General features: G+C 38.4%; 3 protein-coding genes across 5 annotated transcripts in view; all 3 read left to right on the top strand.

Moving 5' to 3' along the window:
• Window positions 1-206: 206 nt before the first annotated feature.
• On the top strand, window positions 207-5,187 carry LOC126383143 (protein THEM6-like). 2 transcript variants are annotated; one of them, XM_050033586.1, is made up of 3 exons: window positions 207-322; window positions 2,155-2,659; window positions 3,927-5,187. In XM_050033586.1, the coding sequence occupies exons 2-3, from the start codon at window positions 2,159-2,161 to the stop codon at window positions 4,032-4,034; spliced, it is 609 nt and encodes a 202-aa protein (XP_049889543.1). In that variant the 5' UTR covers window positions 207-322; window positions 2,155-2,158; the 3' UTR covers window positions 4,035-5,187. The 2 variants fall into 2 exon arrangements, with proteins under 2 accessions (XP_049889543.1, XP_049889542.1); XM_050033585.1 differs by lacking the exon at window positions 207-322 and having other exon boundaries at window positions 2,144-2,659.
• Window positions 5,188-6,911: 1,724 nt separating this feature from the next.
• ftr67 (finTRIM family, member 67) lies at window positions 6,912-16,256 on the top strand. Of its 2 annotated transcripts, XM_050074551.1 has the most exons (7): window positions 6,912-7,583; window positions 10,902-10,997; window positions 11,151-11,384; window positions 12,824-12,983; window positions 13,070-13,171; window positions 13,590-13,688; window positions 14,903-16,256. In XM_050074551.1, exons 1-7 carry the CDS (start codon window positions 6,984-6,986, stop codon window positions 14,968-14,970), a joined length of 1,359 nt encoding a protein of 452 aa, XP_049930508.1. In that variant the 5' UTR covers window positions 6,912-6,983; the 3' UTR covers window positions 14,971-16,256. The 2 variants fall into 2 exon arrangements, with proteins under 2 accessions (XP_049930508.1, XP_049930509.1); XM_050074552.1 differs by lacking the exon at window positions 14,903-16,256 and having other exon boundaries at window positions 13,481-13,617.
• A 258-nt stretch (window positions 16,257-16,514) lies between these two features.
• Window positions 16,515-22,945, top strand: part of LOC126408832 (E3 ubiquitin/ISG15 ligase TRIM25-like) — a 9,677-nt gene continuing 3,246 nt past the window's right edge. Inside the window, exons 1-5 of the mRNA XM_050074542.1 lie at window positions 16,515-17,238; window positions 19,681-19,767; window positions 19,855-20,088; window positions 21,295-21,454; window positions 21,545-21,595. Of these exons, the coding sequence (XP_049930499.1) occupies window positions 16,657-17,238; window positions 19,681-19,767; window positions 19,855-20,088; window positions 21,295-21,454; window positions 21,545-21,595 (1,114 nt within the window). The 5' untranslated portion in view covers window positions 16,515-16,656. The remainder of the gene's footprint in view (window positions 17,239-19,680; window positions 19,768-19,854; window positions 20,089-21,294; window positions 21,455-21,544; window positions 21,596-22,945) is intronic.

The raw sequence follows: 22,945 nt of genomic DNA, 5'->3' as shown, positions 1-22,945 counted from the left end.
TTGATTTTGAATTTGAATAGTTTCATAGGTCCAGCCCACCTCTGATCAAATCAGACTGTATGTGGCCCCTGATGAACTAAAAATGAGTTTGACGCCTCTGCTCTAGACCATTCAAGCTGGAGGCTGTACACTGTAGGAATTAACTACCTCCAGAAGATGGCGGTAAAGCACTGAGGACGCCGCCTGCCATTGAAGTTCATAGAAGAAGATTGCGCGACGTCACGCACCCGGAAGTCATGTTCATTCATTCTACCGGTTTCTATCTGTGGTTTCTGTTCAAGTTGCACCGCATCCCATGTTAGGGCTCGTTACTGGACGCACGGTAAGTTTTACACCCATAAAAAACAATTCTACCGTATTTTTAACTATTTAAGTTTTGACATGGTGGAAACTAAAAACAAAGAAGAAGAGAAGCAGCGTAGTGCAGCCAGAGTCTGTACTCTGCAAGGCCACCAAGTGCCGGTAGCTAGCAGCTAAGCTAACAGATTTGGCTGTCACAGCAGGTTGCGCTCCGTTCATCTGAGTGAAGCCCTCAAGGTTGAAGTGGGAAATGACGGGGATGTGATGCTTCAATATTTCAGCATGAATATTAAGCTAACGAGTGGAGAAAAAAACATTAACCTATTGCTTTTCTACACATCTGCACTGACATTGATGAGGTCAAAGGTACATATGATTAAATACAGTGTGGTCATGAATTTAGAAAACACTAACTCCTTTATGTAAGCATTTTTTAAAGGAAATTAATGTCATTGGCTTTGGAATTGTAAATATGTGGCATATCATTTACCTTAAAATGAGTTTTTAATGCTTGTCACTAATATTTATTACATTACACCATACTATAACCTTATCTGTATCTCATATCGCATTTTAAGTCATGATTCACCATATTATAACATTTTTTATATTATATGTGCATCAAATCTCCAAGTATCACTACTTTATCATATCGTCTGTCTGCTGACTCTGCTGCTGTTTATCACACCACTGTTTGACCACACCATGTCACTTTACCTTGCAGTTTTCTCCCCAAATGTCCGTATATAAACCAAACCAAATTTAAACACAGCACTTTTGTTTTTGTTCCCATTTTTAACAGGTTTTAGTTAAAGTTAATAGTGTTTTTATGCACTCAGTAGATGTATTTCTCTCAAATTTTGGTCACAAATTTGTTAAAATCTGTGTTAGCGAGCACTAATTTTTCAAGATAATCCATCCACCTGACAGGTGTGGCACACCAAGATGCTGATTAAACAGCATCATTACTACGCAGATGTGCCTTCGGATGGTCACAATTAAAGGACAGTAGTTTGATCATACAGCACAATGCCGCGGATGTCACAAGTTTTGAGAGAGCGTGCAGTTCGTATGCTGACTGCAGAGTGTCCACCAGAGCTGTTGCCTGTGAACCTGTGAATCATTTTACTGCCAAAAGCTGTCTCCTATGTAAATTCTGTGAATTTGGCAGTACATCCAACCAGCCCCACAACTGCACAAGTCAGTTACAATGATGAACTGCTGTTAGGTCCAGACCCCAGTGAGGACAACGAGCACGCAGATGAGCTTCCCTGAGATGGCTTCTGACAGTTTGCACAAATCAATTGTTTGCACAATCAGCTGTCTGGGTGGCTGGTCTTAGATGATCTTGCAGGTGAAGATGCTGCATGTGGAGGTCCTGAGCTGGTGTGGGTACAAGTGGTCAGCAGTTGTGAGACTGGTTGGATTTACTGCCAAATTAATGGAAACGACATTGGAGACATGTTATGGTAGTGAAATTAACATTCAGTTTACTGTGACCATCCCAGGGCATACCTGTGTAGTAATGCTGCTATTTAATCAGCATTTCGATATGCCACACCTGTCAGGTGGATGGATTATCCTGGAAATGGAGAAGTGCACACTAACATGGATGGTTGAGTGAATAAAAAAATGAAGATTTTTCATTTAAACATGTGAAATATGAAAACAAAAACAAAATTGTTGCATTTAAATTTTTGTTTAGTATTGATTTATATTTTTATTCTATTCTTATTTAACTGTATGTACCTCTTATTTTGTATTTCTTTAACTTGATCTTTTATCTGCACAAGTTGCTGTCCAACATTTTTTTTTCTGCTGGGGATCAATTAGTTTTTATCTTATGTGTTCCAGAGAGATGTTGCTGCTGGTGCTGGGTGCCCTCCTCCTGCTCTTCTGCACACTGGATGTATGGTACTTCCTGCGGGGGGCCCAGGTGTTCTTTGAGGCGTGGTTCCTACCCAGAATATGGGACTTGTTGGCCGAGCAAAGCATTGACGGCATGGTCCTCCCCCATGATTTGGACTACATGGGCCACATGAACAACTCTCGATATCTAAGAGAGTGTGACTTTGCCCGCTTCCACCATTACATGCGAAACGGGCTCTTCATGGCCTCGCGCAAACTGGGGGCCAGATTGGTGGTAGGGGCCTCCACCATCCGGTACCGGCGCTCGCTGGCCTTCCGTGAGGCTTTTGAGATTCGGACCAAAATATTGGGATGGGATGAGAAGGCGTTTTATTTGGAGCAGCGCTTTGTGTCCAAGAGAGATGGTTTTGTCTCTGCGATCATGCTCTGCAGGCAGAATGTGGTGCGCTGCAGCCCGGAGACCATTATCGAGTTTGTCTGCAAAAGGAAGGTGAGGAATAGGAAGTGATGGAAAACAGTAATAATATGACTGTGGTTATGGTGCAACTGACGATTATGATCTTATTTTGAATATACCTTTTTTTTATAAGGAAGAATAGCAATACAACAAAAACATAGCAGAACAAACAGTTGGTCATCTATGAACTCCTATAAAAGTTACACAGATGGAAACACATGCCAGTTCATACAGTAAAGGATCATTAATCATCTCAAGACAATCACAATCCATTTTTCCCAGTATTGCTAAAATTCATCAGCACGTAGATTTAGTGAAAAAGGTCATTCTCGTTACAATATCGGTCCAGTCAGTCTTTGTTGGAGGTTCGATCTGTAACCATTTTTGTGTTTCCTGCTAATAATATCTAATATCAGCTGCACAAAGCACCTTAAACATGAAATCCCTCGCTAATAACTGACTGGAAAGCTCCCGCTGCATAAAACCGCGGCACAATCATTAATTGTGAAGGAGCTGGATGAACTCAGCTTTGGAAAGCTGAATGATCCAACCCCAAACGTCAAGTCATAATTTGACTTCTGGTTTAAAAAATAAAAAATTATAAGATATTTTTTCAGGCATTTTTAAGCCTTTAATCGATAGGACAGATGAGCGTGAGAGGGGGAGGGAGTGACATGCAGCAAAGGGGCACAGGCTGGAGTTGAACCCGGGCCGCTGCGGCAACAGCCTTGTACATGGGGCGCCTGCTCTATCCACTAAGCCACCGACGCCCCGACTTCTGGTAAAATTTCACGTGCAAAATCAGGTGCTCATCATTAAGTGTGTCCATTTGGTTCTCTCGGTCGAAAAACACTTTTCTCTGGAAAAGCCATGTTGTGGTTAAGATGGAGTTAGAGGTACTTTATGTTTCTGTCCTTACTTAATATTACTTACTTAAGTATATAACTTCCTTAAGTAGAAGACCAAGATAAAGAGAAAGCCTGAAATCCTTAAGGAAACATTTTTAGGAAACCTTAAGGGGAAGACTTGAGGATGTTTCGTGCAACTGATTTTTCTTCTTCAAGTATCTTAACTCAGACTTCTAAGATTCTCAGAAAATCTTAACTTAAGGTGCTTTGTGCAACCGGCACCAGATCCTCACATTTTGGGAAGCTGGGAATTATTGCAATTTTCCTAAAACATAAAAAATTAAAAATATAAAGATTCTTGCCTTAATGTCAGTCAATCGACTAATTGTTTCAGCTCTAGACTTTAGCTTTATTTTACTTTGGTGTTCTGCTAACTTTGTATTTGTGTGCAGATCGAGTGCCCCGAATTTCCCGAGGACCTCAAACACTGGATCAGCTTCATCTCAGCCAGCAGCCAGGCTCTGAGAGCAGAGAGCGGCCTGGAAGGGAAGAACAAGTGAAGCCCCACACCGAGACACCATGTATCATGAGTGTACACCCACATATCATTTGCATTGCACGCACATATACAGTATACATACAAGCACACAGACCGTTAAACATTGTAGAGTTTTCAGTTGATTCACAAGATTCCATTTGTCTCTGTTTCGGGGTCGATCCCTCCTGCTGTGTATTTTTGTATGATGTGAACAGAAATACTGAACTTACGAAAACTTGAACTGTAGGGTAATCCATATTTTAAAATGCACTGTATGCATTGGGATCATATTGAAAGTTCTTTGAGAACATAGTGACACAAGAACGTAGCTTTATCCTCGTAGCGCACAGACCGGCTTTAGACATCTTCATTCTCATTTTTAGCAGAAATCCTCTAACGTCAGATAAGCATGTCGAGCAAAAGTTAATCTTCCACTGACATCAATGCATGTTTTAGAACACACAGAAGATTTCTTTTGTGCCTGTTTCTCTTGATTAGCCGTAGTTTCAGAGCATTATAACTTTTTACAAGAAAAAAAAAAAGCGTAGATGTGATGAAATGCTTGAATGGACGTCATGAACATTTTGCACAAAGTATCCCAAGTGAGTAGACAAACTTAATTCTTGTTAACAATCTGGAAGGGACTATTTGATTTCGAAGGATCCTTTTAATCAGTCCAGTATTGTTTTTACAGACTGTATGACTCATGCATTTAAAGGGCAGGCTTCTTGATTGGAGTTGCATGTCATTGTGAGAGAAACTGCTCGGATCCAAATTAATAGGCATAATAAGCAAATGCTGATATGAGGTTGCTGGCAACTTTTCCAAACCTGCAATGCAAGAGAAACGTTAATGTTAGGACGATGCTTGGCCTTTTAAATCTTGAAGCTTCCCTTTAATGCATCAAAGCTTTATTTTGTGACCAAAGTATTGTATTGTTCTGTATGAAGAGGAGACAAAATCATTTTTAAAGATGTATGTCTAACCTGTTATTTATGTTGCTGATGCACTGAAAATCCTGTTTAATTTATTTAAGTCTGAAGATATTCACTGTCCTTTTCTTTTCCACTTGTATTATTTAATATCCATTGAAATGGATTGATGTACTTAACTCCATGTATTGTGTTTGTTAATTATTTAGAGGAATTTTAAATTAAAAAATGCAGTGGAAACTATGTTTGGGTCACACTGGGCTTGCCTTTAAAATGGTTGTTATTCAGCAATAACCTGAGCTACTAGGGTACTGTCGGGTGTGGTTCTATATTGAAGACCAGTATTTATACCTGACTAAGTATTTAACTCGGTAATGCCACTGGTTATGTGTGTTTGACCATTCCAGTCAGTATGTAATGTGTTCCAGGATCTCAGCAGAATGAAGTTGATGTTTACTTTCTACAAACAGTTAAACTCTTTATGTAAGTCTGAAGTGTGTGTTCAACAATTTGTTTTCTTTGTTGTTCAGAGTTGGTGAAACTGGATCTCAGTGCCCTGTGACGTCCTTTTAGATGAAGTCAACAAAATAAAAATAAAACTTTCGGGGCATATTACATGGCTTTTGGCAGTGGTGGAATGTGTATATGTATTCAAGTACAATTTTGAGGTATTTTCAATTTCCTGCTAATTTATATTGTATGTCAACTTCACTCCCTTACAGAGGGAAATAATGTACGTTTTACTGCACAATATTTATTTGACAGCTGTGTTTACCATTTCCAATTAATATTTAACATTAAAAATCATCATTATAAAATGTGGTTATTATATCTGCCCTAAAGTACACTGAACTGTGGCGGATTATATGTATGAAATATCAGTAAATAGAAATATTCAAGTTAAGTACCTCAAAATGTACAGTACTTGAGTAAATGTACTAATGACAAAAACAAGGATTCACAACATAGAAAAAAAATTAAAAGCTTACATGAAATAAAACTGTCAGAGGGGACTGTTCTTTATTTATAGGCAGGGGTGGCTGAGGTGTGACTTTGATTTTTAATTTATTTTATTTATTATATTTTAATTTTGACCCTCCCTAAAGCTACAAATATTTTTCCTTGAGCCTCTCTGAGTGACTGGAGAAAAATGCACGACTCTCCCTCCGCCATAAATTAGTTAGATTTTTTAAATTTACCCGTTGGTGTTTGAAAGTCAAAAGTTAAACGTTGAAGACAAAATTCTAGAGTTGAAAAAAGCCTTGGTTTTTACTCTTGCAAATATTAAGTAACAATAGTAATAATAATAATAACAATAGTAATAATAATAATAATTATTTTAGCCAGATTTTATGAGACCTAGAAAAAGTGATTTTGATTCAATATAACGATTTTAATTTAATTATGTTTTTTTCTAAAGGAAGAGGTCATCGCACATGACGCCTCTAAGGACCATCGGAAATGTGAAAATAATGATGATACATGATTTTTTTTTCTAATGATAATTCCTGTTTTTACAGTTTCTGGTGATGATAAGTGGTGTAATTTTGGCAATTTTAAAAGGAAAATATGAATAAATATATTTTCTTAAAAAATTGGCAGTAAAATAAATGCAAAATACAATCATTTGAATTTGTATGCCCCTCCTGCAAGCCAAAATAAAAAACATAAGTCCCTCCCCAGTGCTTAAAAAATTATCTGATATTCCTCCCATTTTTGCCGCACTCCTTCCCCCATCATAAGTAATGAACAGTCCCTAACTGTTCCCATTTTGCGATTTATGTATAGTGATTAATACAAGTAAAATTACATTATTTAAAATTACGCTATTTTAAAGAATATTATTATCATTATTATTTGCGGGTTTATTTTATTTTATTTTGTATTTTTGCGTTTTTAAAGATTAAATGCCCTGCTACCGTTTCCGGTGACGTTTCTTTGACCACGCCCCCTTCTTTTCACTTCCTGTAAACAAAGCAGCAGTTGTGTGTCTGTCAGATTCGTGTGTATTCGCTCATTTTCTCCTGCGTTTGTCGACGATGGCTCAAGCCGGAGTGGTCCTGGACAAGGACCAGTTCAACTGCTCGATATGTCTGGACGTGCTGAAGGACCCAGTGACCATCCCTTGCGGACACAGCTACTGCTGGGACTGTATCCAGAACTACTGGGACCAGGACGACTACCTGGGGATCTTCGTGTGTCCGCAGTGCAGGCACAACTTCAACCCGAGGCCGGTGCTCGCCAGAAACACCATGTTGGCCGACGTGGTGGAGAAATTCAAAAAGACTGGACTCCAGGAGGCCACGGTGACGCCTGTGAGTCAAAGTTTCGCCGAGGCCGACGACGTTGGGTGCGACGTCTGCACCGGGAGGAAAAACAAAGCTGTCAAGTCCTGTCTGGTGTGTCTGGCCTCCTACTGCGACCTCCACCTGCAGCCCCACTACGAGTCTGCTGCGTTCAAGAAACACAAGCTGGTGTCGGCCTCCAAAAAGCTCCAGGAGACGATCTGTGGCCGACACGACAAGCTGCTGGAGGTGTACTGCCGCACCGACAAGCAGTGCATCTGTTACCTGTGTCTGACTGATGAACACAAAGGGCACGACACGGTGCTGGCTGAGGCAGAGATACAGCAGAAGCAGGTAATCAAACCAATCAATCATCTGATTGATTTGATCAGCAATAGTTCTGGTTTAGATTGATCTGATGTGGTCTGGATGGCTCACAGCAGTGACATTGTCTCTTCCCAACTGCTGAGGGTTTCACAGGTTCTTTTTTTATAAATATTTAATCTTAATATATTTATTTTTATATTCTAGATACAGATTTCCTATTGTTCTTTACATTTGCATAACATGGAAATGTGTCTTTGACACTGGCACACTGCACACAACAATACACACATACACTAAAAATGCATCTCATTGTATTTAAGGTGAGACAACCCAGGTGAAAACACAATGTTTCATACACTGCTTTTGAAACTTTCCATAGCATGTCTACTTTCAGACTAGTGGAAAGATTATTTTAGTTCAGATTTCTGCTCTGGAAATGTATGTGAAAGTGCTTAATTAAGTAGATAATGCACCATTTGCATATTCACACATTTAATATAATAAAACTTGCAATATAAAGGTAATGAACTGGTTTCATGGTCTTAGCTTTTGTCTAAAAATATATGAAATTTTTTTGAAACATATTTCTGAAGGCTGTTTTCTCATAATCAGTTTTTTTCTTACTCTGAGCCAAAAAATCTCAACTTCAATAGCACTTACTGACACCAAATTTTCCACTTTTATTCCTACCAATATCCTGAAGGTTTTTACAGAGGGGTTTATTCATACATCATTCACAGCCAGATTTATATAACATTACATTCCTAAAAACATTGCGAAAATGGATTTTCAATGGCTATTGACAGTGTTTTCTGATTTATGAAGTGATAAAAAGAGATACCCAAAATATATTCTATAAAAACCTCTGACTTTTCAACAAAATTAAATAATTTTTTTAAACCTGACTTAATCAAATGTTCAGATTGTTGTTCTGGAAAGTGTGAAAATTCACATATAGTTCTTTAGATGATGCCTTATTTGCATATTCAAACATAACATTTTGGAAAACGTTTTTCCTAGAAAATAGTTGTCTCACTGTAAATAATCAACTGGGGAAGTTTCATGGTGATTTCATTCAGCTAAAAATGTTACCTTATTCACCAGGGGTGTCTCCATTAGAATTGCGATCATCTTATTTTCAGGGAGAGATGAAAGATATTCAATATGCTTCTGCACAATCATACAGTTTCCAAACAAAATATACACTGGTTCCATACTGAGGAAAAGAAGTACACTTGGCATTCAAACTGCTTGAGCATACTGTTTTAAAAGAAGATTTTAATTGAAAAAGATATTTTAATGTGTACAATTGATTTTCTCGCTTAAAGTTCTCATTCTTTAAACTTTAATCCTGTGTTTAAGCAGCTAGTCTCATTGAGATCAAGGTCTCTTTACTAGTAGAACAATAAACATGTTCAGTTGAAGGAAAACACAGCAATTCACAAAAACACACAATTTACAAATAAAATATGAATATGTTCCCTCTGAAAGAAAGTATTGTGTTTCATATCTTTATAATAAATATAATTTCAAAACTTTTCCGTAATGTGTACAGTTTTAAATCTGATGCTGTATTCACAAACATTCTGAGAATACTCTCAGAGAGCTCCCACTTCACCGAAAAATATTTAGTAAGGAGTCCTAGCTTTAGGAGTGAGTTAGGAAACTCTGAATAAGGAAGGGACAGAAACTTTGACCTTATCAAGGAGGTGTGTGGTTGACCATGTTGCTAGGCATGGCACATTCTTTTAACAGATGTGATTGGTTGTCCTTTTGTGAGACTGTAGGATGTGGACACCCATTAAAACTGAAATGAACTGCATCACAATATGAAACTGTGAAAGTGTTGTCTTTGTTAGTGTGATCACTCTGCTGATGGAAAGCTGGGACAGACCCAAGTCATCACTGCTGCACTGTTGCATCCTTCCAGTTCTCCAAATATCTCAGTGTTGTGATCACTGTATTTCTAGCATGATATTGTTATTGTGTTGGGTGGGAGGTGTGAGCGCATCTCTGATGAGATCGACCACAGACTTAAAAGCTGTACCATCTAATCTATGGCATTAACTAACTCACTGTCATCCAGTGTTTGGAGAATATTCCTCCGACCTCTTTGTGTTTCCACCAATTTCTCCTCTGCTTAAACTCTTAAGCCTCTTAAAAGAACTCCTCTCAGCTCATTATAGTTTTTAACCTAAGGAGCTCTCTAAATGGCTAACATGCTTTGTGAATAACTGTTATCTGCACCAGGACCTTGTCTTAACTTTAAGGGGAAATGCTTAATTCTAAGAATTGTCTTTGAACTTTGTCACTAGGAGCAACTCTTAGTACGAGGAAGCTGTGTGAATACGGCCCCTGGTTCAGATGGAGGAAAAGTGAAATTGCCTGTTTTAAAAAATTCAAATTTGATTAATCTAAAGCTAAGTTTTAAATAGTCTAAGTTTAAATAAAAAAAAATCTAAGTAGATTCATCTTTAATTAGTCTGAAACAGTCTCTGCAGTCTTCATGTTAATCTAGTCCAGGTTTGATCAGTTTAAACACAGTGGGGGTTTGTAATCTCAATCTGGTCTGATGAGACAGAGCTACTAGACAGCTCTCTCCAGTTTTCACAAACAGAGGAAAGGTTTCACACATTTGATACAGGATTTCAAACAGTCTTAAGGCTTTTATTATCATGTCTATTATGTCTGTAATCAAATCCCACGACTCTAAGTGACCCAGCAACTGAGAGTGATGCGATACCAGCTTGTAAATCCTAAACTGGAAACCAATCTAAGCCTTGGCACGCACAGGGACATTTATTAAGTGATAAACTTTGTATACTGATTAGTGTTGCACGGTATACCGGTACTAAAATAGTATTGCGGTACTAGAGTATTCCAAACGGTACTATACTGCATTTGGAAAATACCGGTACTTTGAAATTGATTCAATTCATTAATTTAGTTAATTTATTTTACTCATTTATGCACATAAACGCCTTTCTTGTTCCTATTGGAGCAAGTGGTGTGTATGACAACACCTGTATCAACATTTGAGTTACCAAACCGTAACCGTCCGTTACCGAACCATGATTTTTTTGGTACTGTTACACCCCTACTATTTATTGTTCTAAAGGTTTGTATCCAAAAGGACTTTTCCTTAGGAAAAGTACCGAAGAGTATCGAAAAGTATCGAAATTCATATTGGTATTGGTACCGAAACAAAGATTTTGGTATCGTGACAACACTAATACTGATGAACACAATGACATGAACACATTAACGATATAAGACAACCAGATACTCAGATCTCTCCATGAAGTGGAAGTGACTGTGATTTAAAGTTTTTATATCTTTCCTCAGAGGGAGCTTGGTGACATGAAGCAGAGCTCTCAGCTGAGAATCCATCAAAGGGAAAAAGGAGTCCAGGAGATCAAACAAGCCATTTTCTCTCTCACTGTAAGTGCCAACATCCTGTTTGATCTGATATATAAATACAGTGGATCAATACCTAGATGTTAAAATATGTCTCCCTTCCTCCAGATATCTGTCAACAGCTCATAATGTAAGATCTGAGACAAAGCCTTATGTGTTGCTCTGTGTCCCCTCCAGCGCTCTGCTCGGGCAGCAGCTGAGGAGAGTGACGCTGTCTTCACCGAACTGATTCGGTCGATCGAGCTGAAGCGTTTCGAGGTGAGAGAGCTCATCAAAGCCCAGGAGAAGACGGCCGTCAGTCAGGCCGAGCAGCTGCTGGAGAGGATCCAGAGGGAGATCGCTGAGCTGAAGAAGAACGAGGCTGAGCTGGACAAACTCTCCCACACTGAGGACCACGTCCATTTCCTTCAGGTAGCAGCTCTCACACTGACACCGTCAGTACAGAAATAACAAACAGGAGTTACTCAGTACATTTAGTACATGAGTATTTCTGTTTTCTGCTGCGTTATACTTCTATATTTCAGAGGGAAATATTGTCACTATATTAACAGTATACAATGCAGGAAGTCTCAGTTTCAAACATGGCTCCTTCTCCCCACACTGCTTTTACATAAACTGCATGCTACTGTAGTACTGTAGGAATGTTACATTTGTCGATACTTTACCAAGCTAACTAAGCTACAGGAAACTGGACATCTCCGCATCACTCTTCATCCCCATCCTCTCCATCAGTGCTCACCAGCGAAAGTCAAAGTGAAGCCAACCCTAGATTCAGTCTATACATTTTATTTTTTAGGAAAATCCTGCATAGTATACCTTTAATACATGACATCTGAAGATTTTACATTCAAAACATATGAGCAGTTTATTAAATACGATGCCTTAGTCAGTGTACAAAGTCTCCCTCTTGAGTAGATTTAGGTTTAAAAGTCTTATTTCGTGTTTTAAGTATATTCCAAGATGTTTTTTAATGCAAATGAACTTGTTTTAAGTATTTTCTGAAACGTAAAAATGAACGGTCCCAACAAAATGCCCAATTTGTCTTTGTTTAAAGCTACAGACACTCATTTGTAGAACATTTTTAGACAACTTAATTTAACAGCAACAAAATTATCTTTACTGCAAATACAGATTTTTTTATTTGTTTTAAAAAAAAACAGTTTGAGGTATAATATATATATAAAAAAAAACACTATCAAAAAAGCATTTTTTTGAATATTAAGTACTTTTGATACTTAAGGTATATTTTAACAATAATAATAATTATCATAATAATAATAATGCATTTTGGGGGCGTCGGTGGCTTAGTGGTAGAGCAGGCGCCCCATGTACAAGGCTGTTGCCGCAGCGGCCCGGGTTCGGGTCCGGCCTGTGGCCCTTTGCTGCATGTCATCCCCTCTCTCTCTCTCTCCCCCTTCATGCTTACCTGTCCTGTCCATTAAAGGCAAAATGCCCCAAAAAATATCTTTAAAAAAAATAAAAAATAATAATGCATTTTGTTTATAGGTGCCTTTCAGAGCACTCAAGGACACCTTATGAGACACAGTTAAAAAAAACAAGCAGCAGTATATTCATAGGTCATAAAATCAAACAATTCTGTAATATACAATAAAAGTTAATAAAATAACTACACAAAAATCATCTTGGTGTTTTAGCATCGGACACTGTAGTCTCTCCTACACACCTGGCATATTGGAGAAGTGTCAGTTCTGCAACCTCACCACTAGATGTCACCAAATCCCACACACCAGACCTTTGAGTCAAGGATCTGAACCTCGACACTGGATACCAGACGGATTTTTCAACACATCCCAAGCTCTCTGTCTCTGTGTTTGTGTTTGTCATTCTAGAGTTGTCAGTCTCTCCAGGCTCCGCCCGTGCTCTCAACTCTGCCCTCGGTCACCTCTGACCCCAGTCTCACCTTCGGCCCGGTGATGACAGCCGTGTCAGATTTTAAAGGACTGTTGCAGGAGGTCTGCCAGGGAGGATTTGTCAGCATCTACGAGAGAGGTAGATACTGTACATAGCACATTTGTGTTTTTATCTAGTACAAATTATCCTGTCAAGTCTGCTCATGTGAGTTTCTCTTTTTGTAGTGAGAGAGATAGAGATTGTAGGCCCTCAAAATCCTGCTGCACCGCTGGACACAACACAGCCGAGGCAAAGTGATTCAGATGTGCCAATGCAAGCAACACTTGGTGAGTCTCTGTTTGAATATGATGTGGATGAGTTAGATAGAAAATTACAGCTTTTGATACAGGTGTGAAGACACCCCGAAACTTTTGCCAGTCAGGGATGCATGTCTCAACTTAAACAGCTCAATGATGACATGATCTTGAATCACGTTTTAAGACATGTTGTTTAACTTTGTAGGATTCATATAACCGGACAAAGCTCTGTACTTTAAGTAAAAGCCTTAAATTTTACCGTTAGTTTGTGCATCTCATCCTAACCTCATCATCATCATCATGCCGCACAAACACCTTACTCAACTTGTTTGTTTACAGCAGACTTTGCTGAATGTGCACAAGCGGAATGACGACAGTGCAGCACACGGTGACAGTTTGGACAGCTGAGACTCTGCAGTAACAGTGTTTGTTCTCTTTGTGCTGGCAGTCAACCCTCCACCTGGCCTGGACCAAAGTCCTGTGAACCCTTTCAACCCTTTCCTCTCATCAGGACCTGCCGTGCCCACCTTTGCCTTCTCACCATTTGGTAAATATTATTTACCATATTATGTTTACCATATCATCTTATGCTGGTATCAGAAATGTAATGTACTTCAGCATTAAACAGTGTGCAGAACCAATTTTACACAAGAAAACCTAATGCAAATTGAAACACAAATGTTATCATTGTTGTGACAGAAAGAAAATTCTCCCATACAAATAAACGTCTTGCATCCATATTCTAACTTAAGTAGAAGTACAGAAAATATTACTCAACCCAAAAATATTCAGTCTACTGTCATGAAGGAGGAAAGAAACCAGAAAATATTCATATGTAAGAAGCTGGAATCCTTCCTTTCCTTAAAAAATGACTCAAACCAGTTAATTAATTATAAAATTACCTGCCAGTTAATTTAATAGTTGATAACTAATTGATTAAACCATTAACAGTTGCAGCTCTAGTTGCTAAAAAAGCAGCATTTCAGTGTTACAGCATGTTGAGGTGGAGATCATTTCAACTGCTCACTGTTGAGTAGTTTAATCTATAATAATTCATCATATTGTATAAGTTGGTCTCATGTTTTGTATGTAAAATCCACCACTAATTGTCTGTAGAGTTTTTGTAGTAGTCTTCTTGTAAAGTCAAATTTACCTTTAGACTTAGAGTGGCTCTATGAAGACTGCCTGAAGAGCTGGGCGGTGTGTGTCAAACGTCAATGCAGAGTATATTTTACATGGATCTGTTATCGCACCAAAACACCTGCAAATACATGCAAATTATGGCACTCATCACTAATATAAGAGATGACATCATTGTGGAAGCGTAGTGCCCATCCTCTAGTTCCCCCCTGGTTAACACCGTTGGCTCTGTCAGCACTGTTACCGTTGTTTACTGCTGTTCGTGAAGTTAGCACCGTTAGCTCATCCACCTCCATGTTGAGAACCATGTCCAAACGCACACTCTGAATCTCACATAAAGCCCCTTTAAATCTTTGAAATAAAAGAAGCCTTGTAGATTTAAATTTTCCATCTCAGGTAATTTAGTGTTTTTTTAATGCAAATATTTAGTGTATGTGGTTTTCTTTTTTTAATAGTATGATCACTGATGTTGAAATGACATTTCATGACATTGCATCATCTGGAAAATAGTTCTGCAGATCATGTCTGGGAGAATATTTATTTGATTTGCAACCATCTTTGTCACCTCAGGGTGCCCTACAGTTACAGTGTGGACTAATAATCCTTGTTGTGTCTGCTCAGGGTCCAAACTCTCCTCAGGATCCAGACAGAGGCACCTCCAGCGACGTGCTCACCCCCGGAGGAAATAGACTCGTAGCGGACATCAGAATCAAGATTTCACACGCACCTACATGGGCTGAATGTCGTTATACCTCAGTGCTCTTCTCTCACAAATCTGTACTGACACCTATGGATTGTATATTTAATAATTCATCTTTTGGTATTCATTATAATTGCTGTGTTTTCAGCGATCAGTGAACCTGTAGTTCAGGTTGGAAAGAGATAAGGAAAGTTATAGGTGTCACAGAAGATCACATTGACACAGTAGTATTAAAGGGACAGTTCCACCAAAATCAAAAATTAATATTTTTCCTCTTACCTGTAGTGCTATTCGGTAACGTCAATCATTTTGGTGTGGGCTGCCGAGCACTTGAGATATCGTTCGTAGAGACGTCTGCCTTCTCTCCAATATAATGGAACTAGATGGCACTCGGCTTGTGGTGCTCAAAGTGCCCCAAAAAAAGAAAAACTCAACAGCAATGTCTCTTTTTCAGAAATTATGACCCGGTTACTCAAGATAATCCACAGACCTTGTTGTGAGCAGTTTCATGTAGGAACTGTTCTTTCTACTGAACTGCTCCTGCCAACCACATCACCACACTGAAGGAAGAGTGCATCTACTGCTAGCTCACCTAGCACCACTGAGATAGGTCATGTTGTAGCTCAGCCGAGGGGGGCGCCATTGATGTTTACATCTCAAGCAGTCGTTAGCATGAGCCTCTTGTTCATGAGTAGATGCACACATCCTTCTGCGTGGTGATACGGTTGGCAGGTGTAGGTTGGTAGCAAGAAAATAGTTCCTACATGAAACTGCTCACAACAAGGTCTGTGGATTATCTTGAGTAACCAGGTGATGATTTCTGGAAAGAGACACTGATGTTGAGTTTTTCAAATGTATTTATTATTATTATTTTTAATATTATTATTATTTTGCGCTTTGAGCACCACAATCCTTTATATTCGGGAGAATGGCCGCTATCTCCAACACACACCAAAACAGTCTAGACTGATAAATAGCACTACAGGTAAGAGAATGAATATATAATTTAGATTTCAGGGTGAACTGTTCCTTTAAGCAGCATTAAGCAACACATGACTCACTACATCTAATTTCAGTATTTGAAAGAAAATTGCCTCGAAACTTGCTCAAGTTTTACTTTGTCTTTTTTTTTTAACAAGGTTTTGCTTTTATAATTATTTTTAATTTTTAACTGAACCTACAAAACAATCATTTTGTTGCTTTACAGACGTGTAATAATATATTGTGATTTGTGACACACAGGCATTAAAAAAATAAACACACGTGTACAAACTAGACTTTCCCAAGGGTGTTGTTTATTTGCCTAGAAGCAGGTTTGCATTTCATTGTACTCTGAACAAATATGGGCACGAGGTGTTCGGTACAGGAGTGGAAGAACAGGTTGACTTTGCATGTAGGCACACTGCAGAGCTTTTGTGTAAAATGTTATGTGTCAAATAACTTGAACTCATGTCAGTGCATCTAATATGAACATATCTAAAGTAGACTTGAAGGAGGTGGTTCAACAGAAGGTTGATTTTTGCACAGTTTATCAGGGACAGCCTATCTCCTGGTGTCAGGGTTGTGATTGGAGGCCACAGGGTGCAGCAGGTGAAACCTGAGAAGCTGTAATCAGCACACCTGTGAGCTACGCCCATCTTTGTCCCTTCCAGTTTCTGTTCAGAGCGTGGAGGAAATGGCAGCCACTATTTCTATTGAGCAAGACCAGTTTTGTTGTTCAGTGTGCTTGGAGGTTTTGAGAGACCCGGTGACGATCCCCTGTGGACACAGCTACTGTTTGGACTGCATTGAAGACTACTGGAACAGGCCCAAGCAGAAAGGTCAGTACAGCTGTCCACAGTGCAGGCAGGTGTTTAACCCCAGACCTCTGCTGAGCAGGAACACAGTTCTGGCAGAGCTGGTGGAGAAGTTTCAGCAGTCTGGATTTCAACCTGCAGCTCAACACTTGGCCAAACCAGAGGAAGTGAAATGCAGTGTTTGCACTGTGAGGAAAAGCAAAGCTGTTAAATCCTGCCTTGTGTGCTCCGAGTCTTACTGTGGGGCTCACTCCAGAGTCCATGAAGAACGCTTTCGTGGCAAGGCCCATAAGCTGGTCCCAGCTGTAGAGGAGCTGAGAGAGAAGCTGTGCCCACATCATGAGAAATCACTGAGGCTGTACTGTCGCACCGACCAGCAGTGTGTGTGTTCCCAGTGTGTGAAAGACAGACACAAGGGCCATGACACAGTGTCGGTGGTGGAGGAGAGAGCAACACAACAGGTGAGTCAACTTTTTCCCCCTGTGTCAGCTTGATTTACGCTTAGATAAACTCAGATTACAACTTCCTTTTTATTTTAGAGTTTTACATATATAAAGCACATCTTGTAAGACTTTGGACCAGTATTCAGACAGGATTTATAAGTATTTGGTTTGTCAAGTCTGAGGAATTGACCCTGATGACATCACTATGACATAATCAGGGTTATTTTAGCTGTGACCTGGTTAGGTGGGATTTAACAATGGCAGAAGACGTATTTAGATGTTTTCTAAAATTTTGAATGCCCCAAAGTAAAAATCTGTGTTCCTAGTAAAAGTTCAAAATCTTAAACTACTTGAATTAAAGTACAGAAGTATTACTAATTATCATTAGCCCCTTTTCCACCAACATTTCCAGGAACCTTTATCCCCAGGAATTTATTTACCTGGGTAAAATAATTTCTGGTAATCTGTGTGGTTTGCGTTTCCACTGCACCTCAAAGTTCCGGGAAATTTATTCAAATTAGCGTGATGACGTAGATGATTCAGCGTGGGCCCTGTATTTGGCTCTGCCAGCTTATTGGCTGGTTACATGCTGGTGTAGAGAGTTGGGTCTGTTTGTCTCAGCCAGCAGCTAAGTTTAAAAGTATTTTAAGATAAGTGTCAAACTAAGTTAGCATACATACAGACAGCTGTCATTTGAGCTTATTAGTAACAATTGGCTATCTGCTGAACTAGCGTGCTGTCCTTGTGTAAGACATAACGTAAGTGACGGTGGATGAGAGACTGTGGACGGAGCATATTGAATATCGTCTACATGTTTATATATTCATGCTGCTGAACACATGTATTAATAAATTATTGGCTTCTTACTTGCTAAGGTTTAATTGCACTTACAATAACGAGTGTAGCTGCCGTCAACTCGAGAAATTAGCAAGTCATCTTCACTTCGTTTCCACCGCGGCCGCTCGGCTGTTCACTGGTTACCATGTCGCGTCGGTGTATCTGTGGATGTGTGTGTGTGTGTGTGTGTGTGTGTAGAGGAGATCAACACCGGCACAAAATATCCGATAGCGTTAGCGCTTATCAATACTACGGCCTCTGGTAATTTAGCTCTGCGGCTAATTTAGTATCGGGTTTCGGTACCCATCCTTAATCAAAACCCAAACGAAGTGACACTTGTAGAAATTAATTCAAGTTTGCAGCGGCTGCCCGTGCCAGGAAGTGCGGAATGCTGCAAGTGTGTGTTCCACCAATCAGTGTTCTTCAGCACACAGACCCGCCCCTCAAGAATTCCGGGTAATCTGAAAAGTCCTACCCCCCCACTAGGTACGTTTTTCAGGGAAAGTTTGGAGTTGAGGGAAAGTTTTTTCCCCGGGTAATTTCGGTGGAAACACACCGAGGTTTTTTTTTTTGTCAACATGGATTTTCCTCAGGTACTCCGGCTTCCTCCCACAGTCCAAAGACATGCAGTTAATTGGTGACTCCAAATTGTCCGTAGGTGTGAATGTGAGCTCAGTGTCAGCAATTATATAAGGCATTCCTGTAATCGCCTCAGGGTCATGTCATCTTTCGTTTGTTCTGCACACTGATGCATACTGAGTGGCGCCGTGGAATGTGTCTGCCCAACCCTGGCTTTATATTCCTTTTTTAAAACTTTGATAAAAATATTTTGAAATAAAAAATAATTATGCTTAAGTACTGTACTTGTGAAACTGAGCTTAGTTACCTTCCACGACTGGGGATTGATGGTTGAGAGAAAAGGGAGTTGATATTTACGAACTTACTGGGCTACAAAGTTTTGGACCTACTGTTCCCATAATGCTCCTGGAGATGTCAACAGGAAGTATTATGTTGCTGCCATGCATTTGGTATTTTTTGTATTAACCATTTTGAATTAGCCATTAGCAGTTCCAGTTTGCAACGTATCCATAGATGTAAAGGCAGGTATCGCTGGATTACTTTGAATCCGAAAAAAACTTCAAATGTTATGATGTATTTGTGATGGACATCGGATACGACGATATCCCCATGAAGATTAAGGACAGATTTGACTGAGTTATTACAGTCTTACTGAAACCATTTAGAAGTGCTGGAGTACCCTTTAAACCTTGCTGTATGAAAAAGACAGTGGTGTCACTGACTCTTATTCTGTTTGGGGTTAAAAGACATTGAGACAAAAAAGACCCTTAAGGATTCATGGCGTTACTTAAAGGTTTCAGCATTTCAAATATTAAATACAGGAAGTGTAAAATGTGCCCTGGTCCTGCAGCCATATCTTTTGCTCTGATGTTACTGTGTCAAAAGTTGAGGGCGACAGACCAAAGGCCTTCGACTGCAATACTGTCCTTTGATTTCAAATTCAAAACTTCCCATCTTGAAAGTCCACCGTGGAGAAAAAACTGTAATGGTGCGAGCAGCCTGAGGGACTGCACTGTGTGATATTCATCTTTTATATTCACTCAGAAAAAACTCCAAGAATCATCTTTGAAGTCTGTGCAGAAACTGAAGGATGCCGAGAAGGAACTCCGATATGTTGTCAGATATATCAAGGTGAGTGCATTTAAAGCACAGGAGCTTTAAATATGCCGTTGACATAAAGCCTGTACAGTTATAACAGGAGACTTTGAACCTCCACAGCACTCCACAGAGGCAGCAGTGGAGGAGAGCGAGAGGGTTTTCTCCAAGCTGATCCGCTCCATAGAGAAACAAAGCAGTGAGGTGAAGGAGGTGATGAGAGTCCAGGAGAGAGCGGCTGTCAGTCAGGCCGAGGAGCTGCTGGAGAAGGTACAGAGAGAGATCCTGGAGCTCAGGAGGAGCGACGCTGAGCTGGAGAAGATTTCTCACAGTGAGGACCACGTCCACTTCCTTCAGGTATGGAACAACACATAACTCGGCCAGTGATGTGGGAAAAGTTTTGTCCAAACATGTCACTTATCACCTTAAGTGTATTTACTCAAGTTCTGCACTTAAATACAGTTTTGAGGTACTTTACTGAAGTGTTTCCTATTTTTATTTTACAGGTGACAGGTTACTTTCCAGATTCAAGTTAATAACAGAAATAATATTATACATTATTTTAAATGAATACATTCTCTTATTATTAGTGTATATTTGGGCTGCAGCTATTTTTATTGTAGATGACTGAAGGGATAATTTTTATTTCAGCCACACATCTGGAGAAACAAAGATTATTTCATGCACATTTTCTCACAGTCAATAACCGAAACGAAGCCCAAGGCTTATCTTATATCAACCAAAGGATAACCCAAAATATCAATATCAAATATAATATACTATAATACTAATATACTATAATATCTATCTATCTATCTATCTATCTATCTATCTATCTATCTATCTATCTAGATAGATAGATAGAGATATAGACATACTGTCATACGGAGGTCAGACATAATGATAAGTGAGGTAATAAAACAAAATAAAACATTTTTAAGATAACAGTGAGTGTTGGCTCACTATCACAGTCATGCACGTATTTGATATCTGGTGCCTGCATAGCACTGATGTGGCTCCCAACTCTAATACAGGATCTATTTTATTGATAATAAGTCTTTTTGAAGTATTGTATGAAAGGCTGCCAGGAAGATTTATATTCAGCAGTCTGGTCTTTCCCTCCAAAATGTGATTCTTTCACCCACTGAGGTGTTGATTATGTTAGACATTTCTGTCATAGTAATGAGACAATATTGTATTTGACAAAGATCTCTTAGAGTTACAGAGTTTGTCTGATACATTAAAATAATTGGTTTTACCAAGATGTAACATAACCTTATTCCAAATGTTAAGCACCCTGGAGCATTACAACATCCAACATTCATTTATTTGTTTGCAATTTGTTGCCTTGTGTGTTGTGTCAAACTCTGTTTAATAAAGTTATGATAAATGACAGAATGTAACACATGAAACAGTCAACAGTCAATTGTGCAGCACAAACTTTTTGTACAGTTTCATGATGATTTAATGACTCGCATGATTCCTTTGTGTTTTGTTATCAGGGCTATTGTGTTTGAATTCAAATACTGTCCTCTAATTTGGTTGTGTTGCATGTCACTGCAGAAGAGCAAGTCTCTTCATTTCCATACAAAGAGTGTGGAGATGCCCAGCACTGACGCACTTCAATATTTGATGTACAAAACCTTGAGAGGAGCCCTGGTTGATCTCAAAGACAGTCTGGATGACACACTTGAAAGAGAATTCAGCAGAATCTCTGATAAAGGTATGATGTCTCTTTTTTCCCACTGATTACTACAAACATGATTATTTTGTGAACAGTAAATACTCACTGTTTATTTGTCTGCATTTGCAGTAATTTCACTGAAGGAAACCAGCAATCATAAAACCTCTGAAAAGACTAAAGGTATGTGAGTTTATTTAGTGGTTACAGGACTCTTTATCAAACTCTTCCCCTTAACAGCAATTCTGTCATGAAAAAAGTCTTTCAAAAATGTCATGGTATAATATGTCCGAAAAAAAAAAAAGTCATAAAGGTCAAAGTATAATATCCTAAAAAAGTCATAATATATCCTAAAAAAAACTCATAGTATATCATTTATAATATTTTTATGATGTTTCTCATGTCATACTATACTATAACGTTTTTTATGACCTTTTCATGACATACTATACTATAACGTTTTTTATAACTTTTTCATGACATACTATACTATGACGTTTTATCTCTTTTCTCATGACATACTATACTATGACTTTTTTTTATGACTTTTTCATGACATACTATACTATGACTTTTTTTTATGACTTTCTCGACATACTATACTATGACTTTTCTTATGACTTTTACATGAAATACAATACTATAACATTTTTTTATGAGGTTTTTCGTGACATTCTATAACAATACTATAACATTTTTTTATGAGGTTTTTCGTGACATTCTATACTATGACGTTTTTTATGATTTCTTTTCATGACATACTATACTATGAAGTTTTTTGTGGCTTTTTCTCGACATACTATACTATGACATTTTTTATGACATTTTCATGACATACTATACTATGAAGTTTTTTGTGGCTTTTTCTCGACATTCTATACTATGACGTTTTTTATGATTTCTTTTCATGACATACTATACTAAGACTTTTTTTTATGACTTTCTCGACATACTATACTATGAAGTTTTTTGTGGCTTTTTCTCGACATACTATACTATGACATTTTTTATGACATTTTGATGACATACTATACAATGATGTTTTTTTGTCTTTTTTCATGACATACTATACTATGATGTTTTTTATGACTTTTTCATGACATACTATACTATGATGTTTTTTAATGACATTTTGATGACATACTATACTATGACGTTTTTTATGATGTTTTGATGACATACTATACTATGACTTTTTTTATGACTTTTTCATGACATACTATACTATGACGATTTTTTATGACTTTTTCTCAACATACTATACTATGACTTTTTTTTATGACTTTTTCTCAACATACTATACTATGACTTTTTTTATGACTTTTACATGAAATACAATACTATAACATTTTTTTATGAGGTTTTTCGTGACATTCTATACTATGACGTTTTTTATGATTTCTTTTCATGACATACTATACTAAGACTTTTTTTATGACTTTCTCGACATACTATACTATGAAGTTTTTTGTGGCTTTTTCTCGACATACTATACTATGACATTTTTTAAGACATTTTCATGACATACTATAC

The sequence above is a fragment of the Epinephelus moara genome, chromosome 21 (genome assembly GCF_006386435.1).
Source record: "Epinephelus moara isolate mb chromosome 21, YSFRI_EMoa_1.0, whole genome shotgun sequence".
Taxonomy (NCBI): Eukaryota; Metazoa; Chordata; class Actinopteri; order Perciformes; family Serranidae; genus Epinephelus; species Epinephelus moara.
This window is presented reverse-complemented; position numbering and strand designations above follow the sequence as displayed.